Source organism: Protopterus annectens, chromosome 13.part0, assembly GCF_019279795.1.
Source record: "Protopterus annectens isolate FY-2018-M chromosome 13.part0, PAN1.0, whole genome shotgun sequence".
In the NCBI taxonomy this organism is placed as follows: domain Eukaryota; kingdom Metazoa; phylum Chordata; order Ceratodontiformes; family Protopteridae; genus Protopterus; species Protopterus annectens.
The window spans coordinates 283,007,833-283,028,310 of NC_056747.1; the positions used below are offsets into that span (position 1 = coordinate 283,007,833).

At 39.1% G+C, this 20,478-nt stretch overlaps 1 protein-coding gene across 3 annotated transcripts in view; it reads left to right on the forward strand.

Moving 5' to 3' along the window:
* The window catches only part of SSBP4 (single stranded DNA binding protein 4), a 1,807,268-nt gene that overhangs the window by 1,720,527 nt on the left and 66,263 nt on the right, over window positions 1-20,478 (forward strand). For all 3 annotated transcript variants that reach the window (XM_044053843.1, XM_044053842.1, XM_044053844.1), the window contains 2 exons: window positions 7,238-7,316; window positions 13,965-13,993. In XM_044053843.1, the coding sequence (XP_043909778.1) occupies window positions 7,238-7,316; window positions 13,965-13,993 (108 nt within the window). The remainder of the gene's footprint in view (window positions 1-7,237; window positions 7,317-13,964; window positions 13,994-20,478) is intronic.

The following is a 20,478-nucleotide window of genomic DNA, read 5'->3' on the forward strand; positions in this document are numbered from 1 at the left end:
CAGTGGCAGACACATTGAGCAGATCCATGACACCATACCATGAGTGGATGCTTCACAGGGATGTGTTCCTGGATCTTGTTCACTAGTGGAGTACTCCAGACATGGATTTATTTGCCTCCCCTCAGAACAGACAATTTCCTCTTTTCTGTGCCAGAGTCCCTAACCCTCAGCCTTGGAAGGGTGGACACCCTATCATTTTCATGGAAGGGGATGTTTCTTTATGTATTCCCCTCTTCCCTTTGATTCAGAAATTCCTGTTGAAACTTTTACAGGAGAAACCAAAATCTTGTTAGTGACTCCCTTTTGGCCAAAACAGCATTGGTTCCTTCATCTTCTGCAATTAGCCAAGGGCCATCACTACAGATTACCTCACCGGATGGACCTACTCACTCAGGACAAGGATCATTGATTCAGGAACACTTGTTAGCTCTTCACCTGACCTTGTGGGTGATCAACTTTTGATTCCTTTTAGGCACCTTTTCTCTAAGGATGTGCTTTGGGTTTTGCAGGAGGTCAGGAAACCCACTACTAGGAAATCTTACATTTCCAAATGGACAAGATTTTCTGTATGGTGCTGAAAAGGAAAAAGGGACCCCCTTCCTGGCAGATATTCCTTTGGTGTTATCTTACCTGTGTGAGTTACTCAATAGTGGTCATGTTCTTCTATCAAGGTCCACTGCTCTTCCTGGTCTTCCTTTAACTCCTCCCATTGGTTGCCAGGCTGACAGTTAAATTTTTCTTAAAAGGTGTCCTTCACATCAGTCCTCACAGGAAACCAATTCCTACTCCTTGGGATCTTAATTTTGTCCTGGAGAAGTTGAGTCAGGCCATTTTTGAACCAGCAGCCTCAGCTTCTTTGAAATGTTGTATGTTAAAAACAGTGCTTCTGGTAGCCATTACCTCTGCCAGAAGGGTTTTTGAGATCCAGGCATTAATGCTTTCACCACCTTTCCCAGTCTTCCATAAGGACAGGATTTCTTTGAGAACTGATCAGTCTCTTATGCCTAAAGTGGTCAATGATTTTTCCTTAAATCAAACTTTCCAACTACCTACTTTTTCCCAATCACCACAATCTCCTACTGAGAGAATTAGGTGTTCCCTAGATGTGCATAGACAGCTGAGATTCTATCTTGATAAAACTAAGTCCATCAGGAAATCGGATAGATTTTTCATGTCTTTTCATCCCAGGGCTCTGGGTTTGCCTGTTTCTAAGCAAACTATCTTTTCCTGGATTTCTAAAGCCATTCTGTTTTGTTATCAGTTTCATGGGAAATCATTACCCTCTTCTGTAAAAGCTCATACCACTAGATCTGTTGCATCCTCAGAGGCTTTCTTCAAGAGTTTGGATACCCAATCTATTCTGGAAGCTGCCACTTCATCATCTGTTCATACCTTTACAAGAGATTACAAGCTGAATAATACTGCCAGGGCCAGAGCAAATTTTGCCAGAGCAATCCTGCATGGATTTCTGGAAATTGTTTCTGCCTAATTTCTCTCTGTTTCATCCCCCTCCCTGGGTTCTTTTTCAGCTTTGGCACTCTCCCATATGTAAAGAATACTGCGACATTGAACAGAAAGATATAGAAGAGTTGTGTAAAATCTTACCATAACCATAGCTGTCTTTCTCTTCTATGTTTCAGTATTCTATCCAACCTGCCTTCCTCCTACATCTTGCTCTTTATTTGGATGACTGTCCTTTGGGCCTCCTTTTGGAGTTTCCTCATGGGGCTACTTTATTCTGAAGATTGTACGTGCAGACGTCCCTTTTATGGCTGACATTCCCTGAGCCTATGTGCGACGTCCCACTTACAGGCAGTAGCTTGAAGCTTTTGTATACAAGCCAGACGTTGGGTCGATAGTGGAATACAACCCCATATGTAAAGAATACAGCAACATAGAAGAGAAGGACATCTATGGTTATGGTAAGATTTTACACAACTATTCTTTCTCACTACACAACTTCATTCTCATTTGTTGTTGCACAGTCAGGTAGGACCACATGGTTTTAGTTTTATGTATTTTATGGGGTGTTTTTATAGTCTTTGTTTCTTGGGAACCCCATCACCATGGACTTAAACAGTCCTGCTTTTGTAACTCATTAATGGGCATCATGGTTGGTGAATATGTATTTAAAACTTGAAGATTTAGTAAAATAGTGGCAGGAAAAATTAAGCCGCTGTGCTAAAAAGCTTCAACCTGTATTCCTTGGTTTTATTCTGTCTGTCTTACATTCTGTTACCATCCGTCTCAGTCTCCAGTGTATAATTACGAGTAGGTAAAAGAGATTAGTGTTCCCAGGTTGCTTCTGCAAAGAGACGCTTGTTCCTAGTGGGTTCACTCCAATAACAAATTAATTAAAACTCGGTAGAAGGAGGAACAAAGGATGACACCAGTGAGCTACACAAGTAATATTTCTAAGGGTTTGATTCTTACATCCTCCATTTTGTCACTTTTGGGGAAGTCACTAGCTGTGTAGTTTTAAAATGTTGTGCCATCCTTGAAAATGGAGACACTTATTTCTAGCAGGCTGTACATTTTTAGCATGTTGAGAATATAAAATCGTGAAAGTCAGAAGAAAACAGGATGAAGCACTTCAAGAACAGTTAAACCTCCATTATGCATCACCAGAAAAGAAAAGAAAAACTACACGTTATTAAACCGTCACAGTTGCTTCTATTTTCCTTGATGGTATCACCCATACCTGTGCTACCTAGATATGTGAAAAATGCAAATTTCAGGCAATTCAAATGTTTCTCTACATTTATCCACAATTGTTCATCTGCACAAAATATGCAGTGCTTCAGAAACTGTGTAAGGCATTTGGATTTGTGTGCATATCGCTTATAGGGTCATAGGAAGTTACTGGGCTATTGGGCTTGAGGCCTTTACAAGCCTAACCAAGAATTTAGCCCATGTTTCAACAAGTCAGCACCCTATGCCACTGTCCAGCAGGGATACAGGTGGAATCCCAGGGGTGTATTTTCTGTTCCTCATCCAGTTATCCAGGTTGTTCTTAAAAAGTTTAATGAGGTACTCTGCTTTACATGGAGAGGGAGTCTGTTCAAATAACATGATAGGGATACATCCATCTGTTGGCCTTGGCAAGCCTTCTGTCTAAGTCACTGGGTTTAAGGACAGACTTTTGATATTGTGCGGCCATTCTGACATGGAGGGGCTGAATATGTGTGAAAATTGTCTTTCAGTCAAGGTCCAGAGAGGGAGGTAAATTAAGAAGATGCAACACTGCAGCATATGTTGGATATACAAATGCATGAACTTGTGTGCATTATAATGATGTCATTCTGTGTATGTGACCTCATAGCTTCCAAGTGTATAAGATGCCCATGTGTCATTAGCCAATTTTAGGCACCCTGATATCCACCTGACTTGGTGATGAAAATGACTTCTGGTGCTAGAGTCCTGAGTCTAGAGGCACCAAGAGAAGCTTAATGCTGGGGGGTATGTAATCCTGGGAGGGATAGATTTACAAGGTTAGTTAATGATGATGGGTGGGCATACTACATTGGCAGAGGGGTTTCTAGGCCATAGAAGGGTAAACTGAAGCAAAAATACTTCAGTAAAACAGAATGTGCTGATTTATATAATGCAATGAGGTGTTGCCAACAAAAAAAAAAAACTGTCTTGTGAGCAAATCAGCACCACCCAGCTAATACAAACTGTATAGTGTTCATGTAACAATGTCATTAGAACCCCCCCCAACTGCAGTATTGCAGTTGTTGACGTCACTGACACACACCCTTCACTCCCATGCACAGTACTGGGTAAAGATGAAAGGAAAACCGCATCAGAGAACCATGAGGTTGGCTGAATTTCACATCATTTCCCCCTATCTTCTGGGCTGTGCTAATTGGGCAGTTCTCACCCAGTTACTGAAAAATGGAAAGGATGCAAAAGCCCGATGAACTGCCAAGTTACTATGCAGTCACAATTGTGGCATTTGCACGTGCTATTTTCAGTGGTGGCTGGTGAATTCAAATCAAATTGTGGCTGCAGGAGACAGCTAAATGGGTTGGGCCAACAAGAAAGGGGCAGAACTGTTTTACAGTGGGATCAACCCTGACAATGCTTCCAGGATTAAAATAATAGATTTGTGTTAGTTTCATTTTTGCTTACCTCCCATACACATTATTCTTGCAAAGCCTGAATTATAACAGTAAACGGCAAGGCCAGTCATTTCATTCTCATACTGACGTAGCCGCCATCCCAGTACCTGGTTTGAACCTAGAAAGTAAAAAAAAAATGAAGGGGAAAAAAGACAATTACATTACTGTATTGCTTTCAGATAAACATTAGCCAAAGGTCAGCGCTTGTACTCGCTCCATCTCACTGTACCAAAATGCACAGTAGTCCTGCAAAGGCAGACTTACAACAGTAAATAGTAGGGCCACTCATTCACTTACAAACAGCCCCATATACCCGTTACCTACCTAAAATAGGTGGTTTGGCCTTACCAGCATCAGTAATAATGTTTTCATTAATGTAGTGAACTGATGCATGCAAATAGTCAGAGTTTGCATTCTGTCTTGTTTCACCCAAATACACATTAGTCCTGTAAAGCCAGAATTATTACACCAAAGTAACAGTGCCAAACATTTCATCCACAAACAGCCGTCATATCAATTATGGACCTACAGTATCTGCTTTGACCCTGCCAGGATTAAAATGAAAATAGCAGTGATTGCATTACTTTACTCTGTTGCACAGAAACAGTAGTCACAGGCTTGCATGACAGCTGACTTTAGCCAAATGTACATTAATCCTGCAAAGGAACAATTATAACAGTAAACACCAAGGCCAGTCAACTAATTTCATTCACAAACACCCCCCATTACCTAACTAAAGTAGCTGCTTTTTACCCGGTCAGGATTAAAGTAGAAATAATAGTAACAGTTGGGTTGCATAATTGCATTACTTTCACTCTGTGGACAGAAACATTAGTTGCACCTTGTGTGTGCCAACAAAATACACATTTCATTTTATTTATTTTACTTTTGTTTACCTGGGTTTCTGCAACTGGCTTTAGTCGAAAAAAAACTTTTCAGCATACGTCCAGGGAGAAAAGCTCCCACATATTTGAAACATTTTTAAACAAACATTCAGTATATACATAAACAGATATGAAATAACATGCATTAAGAATTACTTTTATTTTTATTTATTTAACATTTGTTAACTGGGAAAGTCCGACTTGGAATGAAGCCAATTTTCAGCAGAGGCACGGGGAGAAACGCTCCAGACGCATGTCTTTCTAACGTGGGAGGAAACCGGAGCATCCAGAGGAAACCCACACGAACGCAGGGAGGACATGCAGACTCCGCACAGAAGGCACCCCAGCCGAGAATTGAACCGGAGAACCTCTTGCTGTGAGATGATCACGCTACCGCTGCACCACTGCACCGTTCATTAATGTAACTGTGCTCTTTTATTTCCTTTTACTGTCTGTACTTATAAACTTGCTAAGTATTTTACTTTTTTGTCTGTACTTTAAGATGAATCTATTACAGTTTTGCAAAGCTGGAATTACAACAACAGTAAACTATTAGGGCCAGTTGTTTCTTTCACATATATCTCCAATCTCCACTACCCACAATATCTGATTTGATCTTGTGAGATTAAAAATCAGAAACAACAACAAAAATAAGACGACAGTGTCATTAAGGTAGGTATTCTTTTTTTTCACATAAACAATACTCAGAGTTCAGAGCTTGTGGTTAATCTTATTTCACTCAAATGCACTTTACTGTTGTAAAGCAAGCCAGAACTGCAGTCATTCCGTTCACATATAGGCATTGCGCCCATCCCAACTGCCTACCCTGAGAGTCTGCTTTGAGCCTACAAGGTTTAAAATAATGAAAATAAAAGAGCACGGTTACATTAATATATTTCTTTCACATCACATAGCCAGGAACTTGCATGTGATCTTATTTCAGTCCACCCATACACACTTTACTCATGCAGTAGTAGAGTTTGTTTCAACAACAAAACATTGACAAACCATCCTAATGTATCTTGACTAACCCTGCAAAAAGGTATTAAGTTAATAAAAAAAATGTCATCCACAAAACCCTGAACACACTGCACACCTAGTATTTCTTTGACACCTGCCAGTCATCAACAGCCCTCAGAACACACAGACCACTAGAATCTGGTTCCTGGCAGCCTACTATGTAAAAAAAAAAAGAAAATTGTCCACAGTCCTCGAAACACATTGCCTTCCTATATCTGATTAGCCCTGCCAGGATATTATCTTAAAAAAAAAAAAGTCATCAACAGCCCCCAAAACACACAGAGCACTAGAATTTGGTTGACCCTGTCAGTGTATTATGTTAAATAAGAAAATCAGCAACAATCTAGTATCTGGTTAACCCTGAAAGGATATAGTGTAAAAAAAAGTCATCAACTGCCCCTAAAACACACAGGCCACTAGTATCTGGCTGACCCAGCCAGGAGAAAATGCAGAAAGTATCTGATTGTCCCTGCCAGGAAAAAAAATGAGAAATTACTTTACACACTAACCTGATCGCCGTCTGCCCACTCCCTCTACTCTCTCACGGTCTCCCTCGCAACTAAAGTGTGGGAAGAGAATGTGAGAGCAACAGGACTAAACAGCATCTGCATCATGTATGTGACAGGCTGCTGACTTCACATTCCCATCAATCAGCTTCCTATTTCTTGTGGTTAAAACTGCAATGACTTCTGGGCATCTTCATTGATGCCTGCAGTCTTCCCAATCAGGATTGTTTTTAAAACAGTCCAGAGACAAAAAAAGTTTTTTTTCCTTTTTTAAGCAGTACTTGAGCATGCATGCAGGCAGGCTACTCCAAGTTCTGCCTTGAACAACATTCGACTTTATACACTAGCTTGCAATTCAAACTGCTACTAGCGAGTAAAGTTTAATAATTACACTTTTTTTCTTTTCCCTGGGTCCTAATGCTTGCTAGATAGTACCCCCCCCCACTCCAGATAAGCTGTACTTTAATGTGTACAGTGAGAGCGCCTCCCAATGTCCTTGATTAGTATTCTAACTGTTCATAGGGCTTGTGTGATTGTGTTTTTAAGAGGGATTTTTTTGTGTTAACATTCATTCCACAGAAGAGTGGCCTGATACCATAAATGTGAGATGTCACAGCAGTTACCATACCATAAATAAACTGTGCTAAACAGTGTGCTTCAGCATTCTGCCTTTCTGTATTCTAATTCTTTGTTTTTTTTGCAGTTCCCGATGGGTCCGGGTCCTGACGGTCCAATGGGAGGAATGGGATCCATGGAGCCACATCATATGAATGGATCATTAGGTACCAGCTTGCTTTTTCCTGTAGTTTCCCAAATTAGTTTTTCTTCTGGCACAGGGATTGCATAACTCAGAAGACTAAGGGTTGTCACAACATTTGAGCTTCCTTGGTGCTGACGTCATTGTCACAACAAATTACTTGTTATCAGTACTAAGTCTCATCCTGTTTCAGAAATAGCTATATGCTATACCATTCTTTTAGCAGGAACAGTGTGGGCTGTATCACTCTTTCAGCAGAAACATTATGTGGCCAGCTACTGGTTAAGCTGTTCTAGAGCTGGTCATCATCATCTTTTTTCGGCTGTTCCCATTAGGGGTCACCACAGTGGATCATCTGTTGCCATTTCTTCCTGTCCTCAGCATCATGCTCTTTCACACCAACCGTCTGCATGTCCTCTCTCACCACATCCATAAACCTCATCTTAGGTCTTCCTGTTTTCCTCTTACCTGGCAGCTCCATCCTTAGCATCCTTTTCCCAATATACCCAGCATCCCTTCTCAGCACATGTCCAAACCAACGCAATCTCGCCTCTCTTGTTTTTTCTCCAAACTGTCCAACCTGAGCTGACCCTCTAATATACTGATTCCTAATCCTGTCCATCCTAGTAACACCCAGTGCAAATCTTAACATCTTTAACTCTGCCACATCCAGCTCCGACTTCTGCCTTTTCGACAATGCTAAGAAATGTCCGGACAAGACCAACCAGTAAATAGAAATAAGGCTCCAGGACCTGCTCGCGCTAATTGATTAGTAATTTTTAATGTGTGCAAAGATAAATATCCAGTACCCTTTTTATTTTTGTTAAACAACACACAACACCCAAAGCTAAAAACAATAAAAACAATGGTCACTAAACAAACACAAAATTTTGTCACTGTCCCAGCACATAAAGACATCGCCATCAATTAACATGATTTGCTGTCCACTGTCATGGTAACTAACCAACTTGCTTCTTGCTTGTCACACATAACCATGCAAGATAGCAGAGTGTATGTTTAAGTTGCGGGGGTTCAAAATCTGTTAATTCTAGTGTGTTTAAAGGCAAAGGACAAGTGGGCTAAAATGATAAAAATTAGATATCATATTTAAAATTATTAAAAATATTTAAGACAAACTGTGTGTATAACACTCACTGATTAAATGGACATAGTGTCCAAACAATATGGTAATTCCCTCGCTGGGGTAAAAACCAAGTCTAGTGTAACAAAAATAGTAGTAACCGTATGTTCATTTAAAATACTGTGATTGTTGGGGTATATGATGTTTAAATTTCAGGCAATGGCATCAAGTGAAAAAGCTATAATGTAGTACCCTTTCCATAGTGAAGTACCCTTTCAATATTGAAATACCCCCACCTGTACATTTAATCCACCAATGTGTTGACCAAGGTTCATTCTTATGACCGGTCTTATGGACCTTCGTCGTTAAATTTCTGCCCCTTCGTCCTGGTTTTTAGAAGGGTGGGTTATTAAGACAGAGTACTCCATACATCCGTACTACATTATAGCTTTTTCACTTGATGCCACAGTATTTTAAATGAACATACGGTTACTACTATTTTTTTGTCTTAAATATTTTTAATAATTTTAAATATACCCCTTACCTAAGAAGATGTTATGCTTATAGAATACTGTCTTAGTATTGCAATTTTTATGCCTTTAGACCACTGTCCTAACATTTTAAATTTTGGGAACCGCAGCAAATTAACAGCTTGACCTGTGTATGAAAAGCAAGCTCTGGTATGGTTAGTTACCATGACAACCACAATTAGGTAAACTAAATCATGTTAATTGATGGCGGGGCCTCTGGGCATGTGACAGTATTTAAATTTTGTGTCTGTATGAACCATTGTTTTTAGCTTCTGAAGAAGTTGGTGTGTATGTAAACCGACGAAAAGTGTACTGGATATTTATCGCGCTTTAAGCACATTAAATTAAATTACTTCAATTTTAGCGGAGCAGGGTCCTGGAGCCTTATTTCTATTTTCGACAATGCTACCGTCTCCAACCCATATAACATAGCTGGTCTCACTACCCTCTTGTAAACCTTCCCTTTCACTCTTATTGGTACCCGTCTGTCACAAGTCACTCCTGACACTCTTCTCCACCCATTCCACACTGCCTGTACTCTCTTCTTCACCTCTCTTCCACACTCACCATTACTCTGAACTGTTGATCCCAAGTACTTAAACTCATCCACCTTTACCAACTCTACTCCCTGCATCCTCATCATTCCTCTACACTCCCTCTCATTTACACACATATATTCTGTTTTAGCCCTGCTGACCTTCATTCCTCTCCTCTCTAAAGCATATCTCCACCTCTCCAGGGTCTCCTCAACCTGGTCCCTACTCTCACTACATATCACAATGTCATCTGCAAACATCATAGTCCACGGGGCCTCTTGTCTACTCTCATCTGTCAACCTGTCCATCACCACTGCAAATAAGAAAGGGCTCCGAGCTGATCCTCGATGTAAACCCACCTACACCTTAAACGTATCTGTCACTCCCATCACAGTCCTCACCAATGTCACACTACCCTTGTACATATCCTGTACCACTCTTACATACTTCTCTGTCACTCCTGACTTCCTCATACAATACCACAACTCCTCTCTAGGCACCCTGTCATATGCTTTCTATAAGTCCACAAAGACACAATGCAACTCCTTCTGACCTTTTCTGTATTTCTCCAACAACACTCTCAGAGCAAATATTGCATCTGTAGTGCTCTTTCCTGGCATGAAACCATACTGCTGATCATTAGTCATCACCTCCCTTCTTAACCTAGCTTCCACTACTCTTTCCCATAACTTCAAGCTGTTACTGATCAATTTTATCCCTCTGTAGTTACTGCAGCTCTGCACATCACTCTTATTCTTAAAGATAGGTACCAAAACACTTTTTCTCCACTCCTCAGGCATCCTCTGACTTTCCAAAATTTCATTAAACAATCTGGTTAAAAATTCCACTGCCATTTCTCCTAAGCACCTGCATGCTTCCACTGGTATATCATCTGGGCCAACAGCCTTTCCATTCTTCATCCTCTTCATAGCTGTACTTACTTCCTCCTTGCTAATCTGCTTCACTTCCTGATTCACTATCCCCACATCATCCAACCTTCTCTCTCTCTCATTCTCTTCATTCATCAGCCCTTCAAAGTACTCTTTCCATCTACTCAACACACTCTCCTCACTTGTGAGTATGTTTCCCTCACTGTCCTTTATCACCCTTACCTGCTGCACATCTTTCCCAGCTCTGTCCCTCTGTCTAGCCAATCGGTACAGGTCCTTTTCTCCCTCTTTTTAGTGTCCAATCTCTCATACAACTCTCTATATGCCTTATCCTTAGCCTTCGCCACCTCTCTCTTTGCCATGCGCCTCATCTCCTTATACTCATGTCTACTTTCTTCATCTCTTTGATAATCCCACTTCTTCTTCGCCAGCCTCTTCCTCTGTATACTCTCCTGTACTTCCTCATTCCACCACCATGTCTCCTTGTCCTCCTTCCTCTGTCCAGATGTCACACCAAGCACCTTCCTAGCAGTCTCCCTTACTAGCTCTGCTGTAGTTACCCAGCTATTTGGTAACTCTTCATTTCCTCCCAGTGCCTGTCTTAACTCTTCCCTGAACTCCACCTCACAATCACCCTTTTGTAACTTCCACCATTTAATCCTTGGCACTGCTTTCACACTCCTCCTCCGCTTCTTGATCACCAGAATCATCCTGCAGACCACCATTCTATGCTGCTTAACTACACTTTCCTCAGTCACCACTTTACAGTCTCCAATGTCCTTCAGACTGGCCCTCCTACATAGGATATAATCCACCTGTGTGCATCTTCCTCCACTCTTGTACATCACCATATGCTCCTCCCTCTTCTTAAAATACATATTCACCAAAGCCATGTCCATCCTTTTCGCAAAATCCACAATCATCTGACCTTCTGCATTCCTCTCCTTAACACCATACCTACCCATCACTTCCTCATCTTCTCTGTTCACTTCACCAACATGCCCATTGAAGTCCGCTCCAATCACTAGTCTCTCACCCTTAGGTACACTCACCACCACTTCATCCAACTCACTCCAAAATTTTTCTTTCTCATCCATTGCACACCCAAGTTGTGGAGCATATGCACTAACAACCTTCATCATTACACCATCAATTTCAAGCTTCATAAACATCACTCTATCAGACACTCTCTTTACCTCCAAAACACTCTTGGCATACTGTTCCGTTAGGATAACCCCTACCCCATTTCTTCTGCCATCCATACCATGATAGAACAATTTGAACCCGCCTCCTATACACTTGGCCTTACTTCCCTTCCATCTGATCTCTTGCACGCGCAATATATCAACCTTCCTTCTCTCCATCATATCAGCAGGCTCTCTCCCTATACCAGTCATACTGCCAACATTCAAAGTTCCTACCCTCACTACTACACTCCTAACCTTCCTCCTCTCTTCGGGCATGCCTTCCCCCTCTTCTTCTTTGGCCAACAGTAGCCCAATTTCCGCCAGCACCCTGTTGGCTAACAGTACTAGTGGCGGTCGTTGTTAACCTGGGCCTCGACTGATCCGGTATGTAATTATGAAAAGTTCTCCATCAGTAACTTTTGGCAGAGGTTTTACACCGGATGCCCTTCCTGACGCAACCCTCCCCATTTATCCGGGCTTGGGACCGGCACAAAGAAATGCACTGGCTTGTGCATCCCCAGTGGCTGGGTTAAGCTGTTCTAGAGCTGGTAAACTGGTTATTTTTTTTTTGCTGCAGAAATAGCATCTGAACATGGTGGAAGAAAGACTGTTGTGTTGGTAAGTAGTTGTTAAGCCCCTAGTAAATTGAACACACGCTTTAGGACTTCTACTCTTTGCCAGAAGTCAGAGAGGGGGGAAAAAAAACAAAATAGAGTTAATCATCTGCATTATACTAATTTACCATTTTTCCATTGAGTAAAGATTACTGTGTTAGCACTTTTTACCTTTAGAATGGTTGTATTCAGTGACTAGAATACTAGTTATCGATGTCCAAACAGATGAGCATTCAAACCTTAGATTTCTGAAGGCTGAATTTTGTGCTTGCCAGTTGCGGTTGTCTATAGAAAATTACTGTCTGTGTGGTTTGTTTTAGTGTGCTGGGGCTGTGTGTAGTCTTTTCCCCTTTTCCTTGCACTAGTCTGAATGTGGAGTTCGTCTGTATAAAGTCAAGTGGTAGGGGAGTCTTGCTTCAAAAAAAAAAAAACACTTTTTAAAGACAGTTTCTTCAAGTTCAGGGTTCAACTGATTGCTTTGTCTGTTTTGACTTTTGCCAACTTTTAACTCTGATAGTTAAAGGAAACATTGTGTGTACCTCTCACTCTAAATACCTTGCATAGTATTATCAAAGCTAATATATACCCTAAAAAGAACATGTGGACATGCACCATAATACTTTACAGTTACTTTTCTATAAATTAACTAAGCAGTATCATGATGATACGTCATAACCATGATGTGAGAAAAACATTTTACTCTCAAAAATGTAGTAATGTGGTTGGCTGCTGAACTTTTCGGCAAGGTGTAACTAGTGCAACAACTCTAGAACATTCATGACAGATGTTTAAATGCCTTCATATTCTCTTTCCACATGAACATTACGTAGGCCATATTTAACTATAGTACAGAATGAATATAAATAAATATTAACTTTCATTTTTATTGAATGCTTCACTTCCTTCATGCCCTTCAGTGAAACACCTTTAGTAGTTAGAAAAACTAAAGAAACAAAAGTGTAAAATAACAAGTGAGATCATCAGTAATCATAATTTTTAAAGAGCACTGTTATGATGGAGCCCATCTGATACCAGCTAGGATAAAAAGACCCCCTGTACTTAAGAAATGGGATTGAACAAGAGTGCCCAGTAGATTGCTCAAAAAGTCATTATGTGAATGCACATACATTTTTAAATAAATGGTATTGCATTATTGTTGGATGATGATTACTTCCATCCCCATTTGAAAGCTCAAAACCATTAGAACCGTTAATAAAAGTAAAAAATACATTGTAAAGAAGAGTAAATAGTGTGCTATATCTATGGCAGTTGTCCATACTTGTGGGTTATGATGGGATTTATGTTTGGTCAGTGTGTTTAGTAGTGTTACAAGTTTTTATGTATGCAGAGTAAAATAAATTACTTAAAATGTTAAACAACAAAGTTGGGTGAGTCTAGATGTTGTTTTACACACACTTCTCTGTTTGTACAAAAGACAGAGAAGGACCATGTTAAATTATTTCTGTATGGTCACTGACAGTATGGTTTTGAGCAGAAGCTGAGTAATAGCTATTTCACTGTATTGTTGAAAAGCCAAAGGAGGACACTGTATTATAGTCTGTCATGGTAAAACACTATAGAGAAAGCTAAAAAGATATTAAGTGGATTAAAATGTGCAATTGCAAAGCTTGCAAACAGAAAGCTGATTTTTGAAATTGTATTAAGTTTAGCATAGTGACATTAATGTTTGAGCTATGTAACAGTACCCTTTATTTATTCTAGGTAGTCTAAAGTAAACCAACATTAAAACATTTTAAGCCAATGGTATCAGAAAGATGAACAATATTTGATGTGAGTGAGAATGTAATTTTCTTTCTTTTTTTTTTTTTTTTCAGGTTCTGGTGATATGGACGGGTTGCCAAAGGTAATAACAGTTTTTATTTTCTTTTATATCTTCGTTATTGCAGTGTAACATTAAAAAAGTTAAGAATGTCTGGAGGGGGCATTCATCATTTTTAAGGGAACTCATGAAAGGCACGTTAAGCCCAGAGTCTTACTGTGTCATTATAACACGCCATCATCCCGGAGTACAAATTTGCATTCTAGTATTTTTGACGATGTTTTGTTTTTCTGACTTAATGTAGTAATTTTTCTTGTAGGAAATTGATTGCTTACTAAGTAGAACTTTCACTAACATAATAAATTATATTTTCTGTACTTTCATTATATGATAACGTGATGTATGAGTGTTTTATCAGCATTTGAAGTGGTGGGATACAAAAGGTTAATACAGAAGTGAGACAGTCTTGGAGAATGGTATAGATTGGTAACCTAGATAACTCTGACTGCCAAATGAAACAAACTGTAATGGTAAATTCTACTTGTAATGAAGAAGGGGTTTTCTTTGGAGGTCCTCTGGTGGTAATGGGAACAGTTTTCTTTCACGTTTGTATTAGTTGTGTTCCTACGGGACTCGCTGGAGAGGGACTGCAGCAGAATGTTTTTACAGAGGAAGAAACTGGACCTGGAAAAATTGCAGGAATTCTGTAATATACGGTGCCTTACTTTTAATGTAGAGTAATTCATTCATCAACAGTTTCTTTTATCTTAGAAAGAATGCTTCTGTTGTTTACTGAAGAGTCTTATGATGATTCAATAATTTAATCCATAACCCACAAATCCAACCATAAAAACAGCAGATGTTTCCATGCAGGAGAGCATCTCAATGGCTTTTTTTTCCCTTTTCTTCTACACACACAGTATTGTTTTGAGAATGAGGCATTTAAGACAGTTTTCATCAGGGCATACCACCACTTTATGGATGTTGTGGTATTTTTTTTAACCACCTTTATTGAATTATCACTTGTGATGCATTTACATTTATATAAAAAGCAATTGAACTGTATTAACAAGCTCACGTTTGCAAACATTATACTTTGCATATGTCTTTTCTTGTTTCTTGAGCTTCCACCTGTTTCATCATCCTTAGCTACCACACAAGAATCATTTTTAATCCATACTCCTCTAAGTACGTCGTTTTATTATTATTATGTCACCATAAGTATGGATATTGCTGAACCATTTCATATGTGAGCGCATAACTTACCACTGTTGCCTTTGTTTTAGCTTCATTAATTTTGTATCCAAAAAGGTTTTAAACTGTCTTAAAATGTTCCACAGCACTACAATGTCTCTTTCTGGTTTTGTCAGGTATAGGTTCATAGGTTGGTACTAGGCTATCGGCCCTAGGGCCTATACAAGCCTAGCCATAACAATTCCCTGAATATTTCTTCCCACAATGTTTAATTCCCTGGACCCCTGTCTAGCATCTGCAAATAGAGCCAGCTTTTTTGATTTACGTTTATATGTGCGTAGTGCACATATGTGAAACTGGATTGTGTGAAAGGACGTTTTCCAGTTTTCTTATAGATGGAAAAAAATGCATTGAATGTGCAATGAGCGAATGCACAGTGGCATTCACTCATTGCAGATTTGGCACTTTGGGTGCAGATTGCACTATTGTGTGGATCAGGAAATGGACCTTTTCCCACTGTAGTGCGATCTCAGAGTTAGAATATTAAAGTAGGGGGTGCAGGGGGGCTTGCCCCCCTGCATTACATTGTGTGTTCAACGGTGTTCAAAACTCAGCGAATCTGCTGTTTGATTTGCTGAGTTTTGAACTTCTGTGATGTTCAACATCCAGAATTCAGACTTTCGGTTCACCCAATGGGCCGATCGACAACATGATTTTAACATTTCAAAGGTAAACCACTTTTTTTGACTACCATATCAATTATATCCTTGAATTTCTGAGTCCCTTATTTTCTTTGGCAGTGGTTCTAAGTATAATGCAAATAACAAAGGGGAAAGAGGATACCCCTGCCTGGTTCCTCTCCTCAAGCAGAAATTATCAGAGAGGATCCCACCCACTATAATTTTTGCCTCCGATCCCTCATATAGTCTCCTAATCAACCTTATAATTTTTTCAGGAATTGCAAATGCTTCCATTGCCCTGCTCATAAAGTCCCAGCTTACTCTGTCAAATAATTTCTCTGCATCAAGACCCACCAACAACAATGGCATTTTCTTACTTTCTGCATCCCTCTGGAACATCATTGTTCTATTAATGTCAAGTATTTGCTTCCCTTCCACAGAACCACAGTGATCCATTTCCATCAATTTCGGCATTACTTTTACCATTCTTTTATAATCATGGTTTAGTATTGAAATGGGCCTGTATGAAGCTGGTTCTGATGAGTCTTTACCCTCTTTAGGTATTACAGCTACCACCGCTTTCTTATAGGATGTTGGTACTTCTCCTCCTCTTAAAATACTGTTAAACAAAACCTTCCAGATATATATCAGTTTTTCCCTCCTAGATTCCAAACTTCCACAGGAATACAACTGTTCCTGGGGACTTTCCTGTAGATTGGTTATCCATCACAATTTTTAATTCATCTCCTTCTATCCTAACCGTTAGTAATTGAGCCTCATCTACCTCTAACATTGGCATATCTAAATCTTCCATAAACATTTATGTTTGTATGTTTTCCAAAATATTTCTAATACCTCTACAGGATCTCCTGTTACCTTCTTTGTTATAGGCTCCCTAAGCTTGGCAACAGCCCTTTCTACTTTCTGTTGCCTAGTCGTTGTGCTAAAAGTTTTTGTGCTTTAGTATTATCACAAAACAGTTGCATAACACAATATTTCTAAACTTGTGTATATTATCGAGGTAATCCCTTATTTTCTGTTTAGCATTCTGCAGTTGATCCTCTTCTTGTTGTGTGTGATTCCCCCTATTCTGCAATATTTAACATTTGTCAGTCCCTCTAATTTTTGTTACTTCTTAACCATAGCTCCCTTTCTTTTATTTCCACCCTATTTTTAAACTTTACCTTAATTTTATCCTACTCCATAGCTATATTTTCAGAAGTAATTTCTATCCTCTCCAGTAACTCCTGAAAATTCTCCACTACCAATTCCTTAAATTCCTCTGTTTTCAGCAGTTATGTGGGAAAGTGCCAGTGTATCATTTTTATTTCATTACCCTGGGTTTTTATTTTACTTATTATTGGCACATGATCTGAAATAGGTATTGGGTACGTATCAAGACAATCAATTAAATGCACATGTTCCTATGAAATGCAAATTTAGTCTAGCCTAGCCCAGTTTTTATATCTTGGGGAATAATATGTAATTTCACTCCGAACTCCTGTTACTGAATTCATATCTTCCATGCCAGTTATTTTCATAAATGTCTTCAAATATCTACCCTCCTTTGTTATACTTTCCCTTAAGGGCCCGCCAGCCATATCTTCACTGCTGCAAATCAAATTCTAGTCCCCACCTATAAGTAATATTCCTTGTGAAAACTGATTATTTGTCCTTGCATTTTCTTAAGCTCCATTATAGCAGTTGTAGGTGGAATATAAATACATGCCAGTGTAATCCTCTTCCCTTGCCAGTAGCCCCCTTAATCTGCCATTATTATCTTTTTCATCTTCTTCTATCACTAATGGAGCTCCTCTTGCAATTAATGTAAGTACTACTGTTTTCCTTTGTCCTAGATATTCCACAGAGTAACCATCCTAAAAACCTTTCTTTGTAAAATTCTGTTTGGTTCTTTCCACGTGCATCTCCTGTAACATAGCTATTTGCACTCTACATTTTTATATAGTTCAGTATTCTTTCCTTTTTGTATTTATCTGTGAGACCATTGACATTTAAAGACATTACAGAAAGCATCATTGTATTAAAAAGGTATTATTCCCACCTTTTATGTATAACACCTTTTTTGTTAAATGTCTAGTTCCAGCTTTTGTGTTACATGGATACACTGTTTGGCAGGTTGAATGTTTATGTAGTTTCTTGTTGTATCCACTTCAGCCTATGTCACATCTTACAAAACTTTTTGTTTTATTGAAAACCGTCAAAAATACAATACCTCCAAAACCAATTAATTTAATACTAACACACAAAACTGTGTACGTCTTCAAATATTGAAGTTTTACTCTCCTAACAGTAACAGATGTCCCAAACTGACAGCCACACTGACATACTTGCGTTAACCTAAAAGAAAGGTTATCCATGGTAAGATGCATGATGCAGCCTATGCTTCTATGTGCTAACAGGTTTTGCCTTACCTTTATAGCTCTCCCAGCTGGGAGAACCCCAGAATGTTTTCAGAGAACATTATATTCTAGCCAGTTTCTCTTTTCTTTTCCCCACAGCCAGTAGCTCTCTACCAGACTGTAACTGATTTCTCATTATCAGATTATCTACATGAAGACACGAAGGCCAGCTACAGAATTGCTACTAACCATATATTCATTTGCTAGAAAAAAGTCTCAAAATATTTAATATTGTTTTTTGTTTGCTTTCTTTCTCTTAGAACTTACTAAATCAATCTACAGTCATTAATCCAGTCATTCCCCCATGCAAAAATGAGAAAAAAGCACATTAACTTTTGTCATGCTCTTTTAACCAGGCTTTTTTTCTTTTGCATTGCCGTGCTTACAGTCCTCAAAACTGAACAAGAAGAAAGAGAGAAGGGAGAAAGGAAAAAAAAAAAAGAAAAGAATAGCAGCATATATTTACAATCCCCATTACACTTAAAAATAACTGAGAAAACTTTACTTTATAGCATACAAAGAAAACCATACAATACAAAAATAGTACTGCTCCCTTCCTTCTCAACAACATTTTCCATTGAAACAGTTGAGTAGGTTTCACAGGTACAGTCTCTCTCTGGTCTTTATTACCAGAAGAACAGGAAGCAGAATCTCCCTCTGTTTCACAGCTCACCTTTTGTTGTAAAAGCTTCTGTATTTCCTCCTTAGCATGCACTTCATCAAAATGATTTGTCCCTCTAGGGAAGAATACCTTGAAGAAACACACTGCTGTCTGTCATTTTTACTGTTTTGTCCTTCTGCCACAGTTTAATCAGAATCAGCTCCTCCTGCTGGTAGGATTGCATCTTGACTATTAAAGGTCTAGGTTGCTTTCTCATAGCCAAGTTTGTGCATACGTACATTGTGCCCTTTCAACTAACAACTCCTGCTGTGGAATAGCAGTCCAGTTGCTTATTTGTGCTTTCATAAAATTAATGCAGTCTGTTCCTTCAAGCTTCTCTTGTATAGCTGAAAATCTCAGGTTTTCCCTACATACTCTGTCCTCTAATTCTATTTTTTGAAACATCTCTTCCTGAGCAGTCTCATATTCAGCCAGCCTTTTCTTCATTTTAGCAGCTTTATCCACCTCATCTGAATATCTGTTTAAAGCTTATTCTATTTTTTCCATCCTTTTGTTGTTTGTGTTGATATACTCCATCAGTGTTTTGTTTATTTTAACCAGGTTTACGTACAGTTGTTTTAAATCTTCCTGTAGGTTACTGGAAGTCATGTTTGGAGGTTGCATTGTTTTTTGCTGAACAGCTAACGAACTTTCCCCAGTCAGTGTTTCTTCCTCACTTTTTGTAGCTGATTTTTCCAGGTGCTGTGTATTTCTTATTTCATGGCATCCAGGTAGTACACTTAGTAGCCAGTTACTGAAATTTACCCATAAACACAAAAGTCTACCAGCCTTCTCTGTTGAGTTTCTGTTTTCACACTGGGAGAGCTAAAGTCAAAGCTGTTAATGCTCAGTCATCTTGGAAGTCCAGTGTTGCGGTGCTTTTGACATTGGTTTTAACATTGGTTAAATGACAGTATTTCCCAGTTTGGATTGCTTGCATATTCTTTTTTAAACAAGATACATCTTTATTGAATTATATAAATGAAAACAAACCATATTGGCATATTTTCATTTGCAAACATTATACATCAGATGCAGTCTTCTATGCAGTCATTGTCCATCAAACATTATATAGCTCATTCAGTTCCTGCCTTTCCTTAAACCTCATTCCTCCTTCAAAACATTATTCTGCACGCATTGTTCTGACAATTCCAAGTTTTACTATGACATTTGCTCCTACCCTTTTCTAAAGACCCCAGTTCCAATTGCCCTTATCACTGTTACTATATTACTACTTCACGTATGAGTAGTTGAGAATTTGATTTCATTTTCTTGCAATTGCTTTTTTGGCCGCTACCGGAATTAAAGTCAGCAAAGCCTTATGCCTAGGCAATTGTGATTCTGCATCACAGCTGAAAAAAATAATTTCCTTAATTACTCCAGTTTGCTCTCCCAGTATTTCTCAGAGTAGTCTGCAGGGAGCATTTAAAGTCTGCCAAATCATTATGCTCCCAAAAAATACCCAATTACCTCTTTCTTCCCTGTCACACCTCCAACATTTGCGATCTACCTCAGGAAAAATTATTTGAAATCTGCTTGGGGTATAAAAAAACTACCTATGCAAACACTTCCAAGCAAAGATACTAAGTCTTGTAGACTTGGTTGCATATTTGG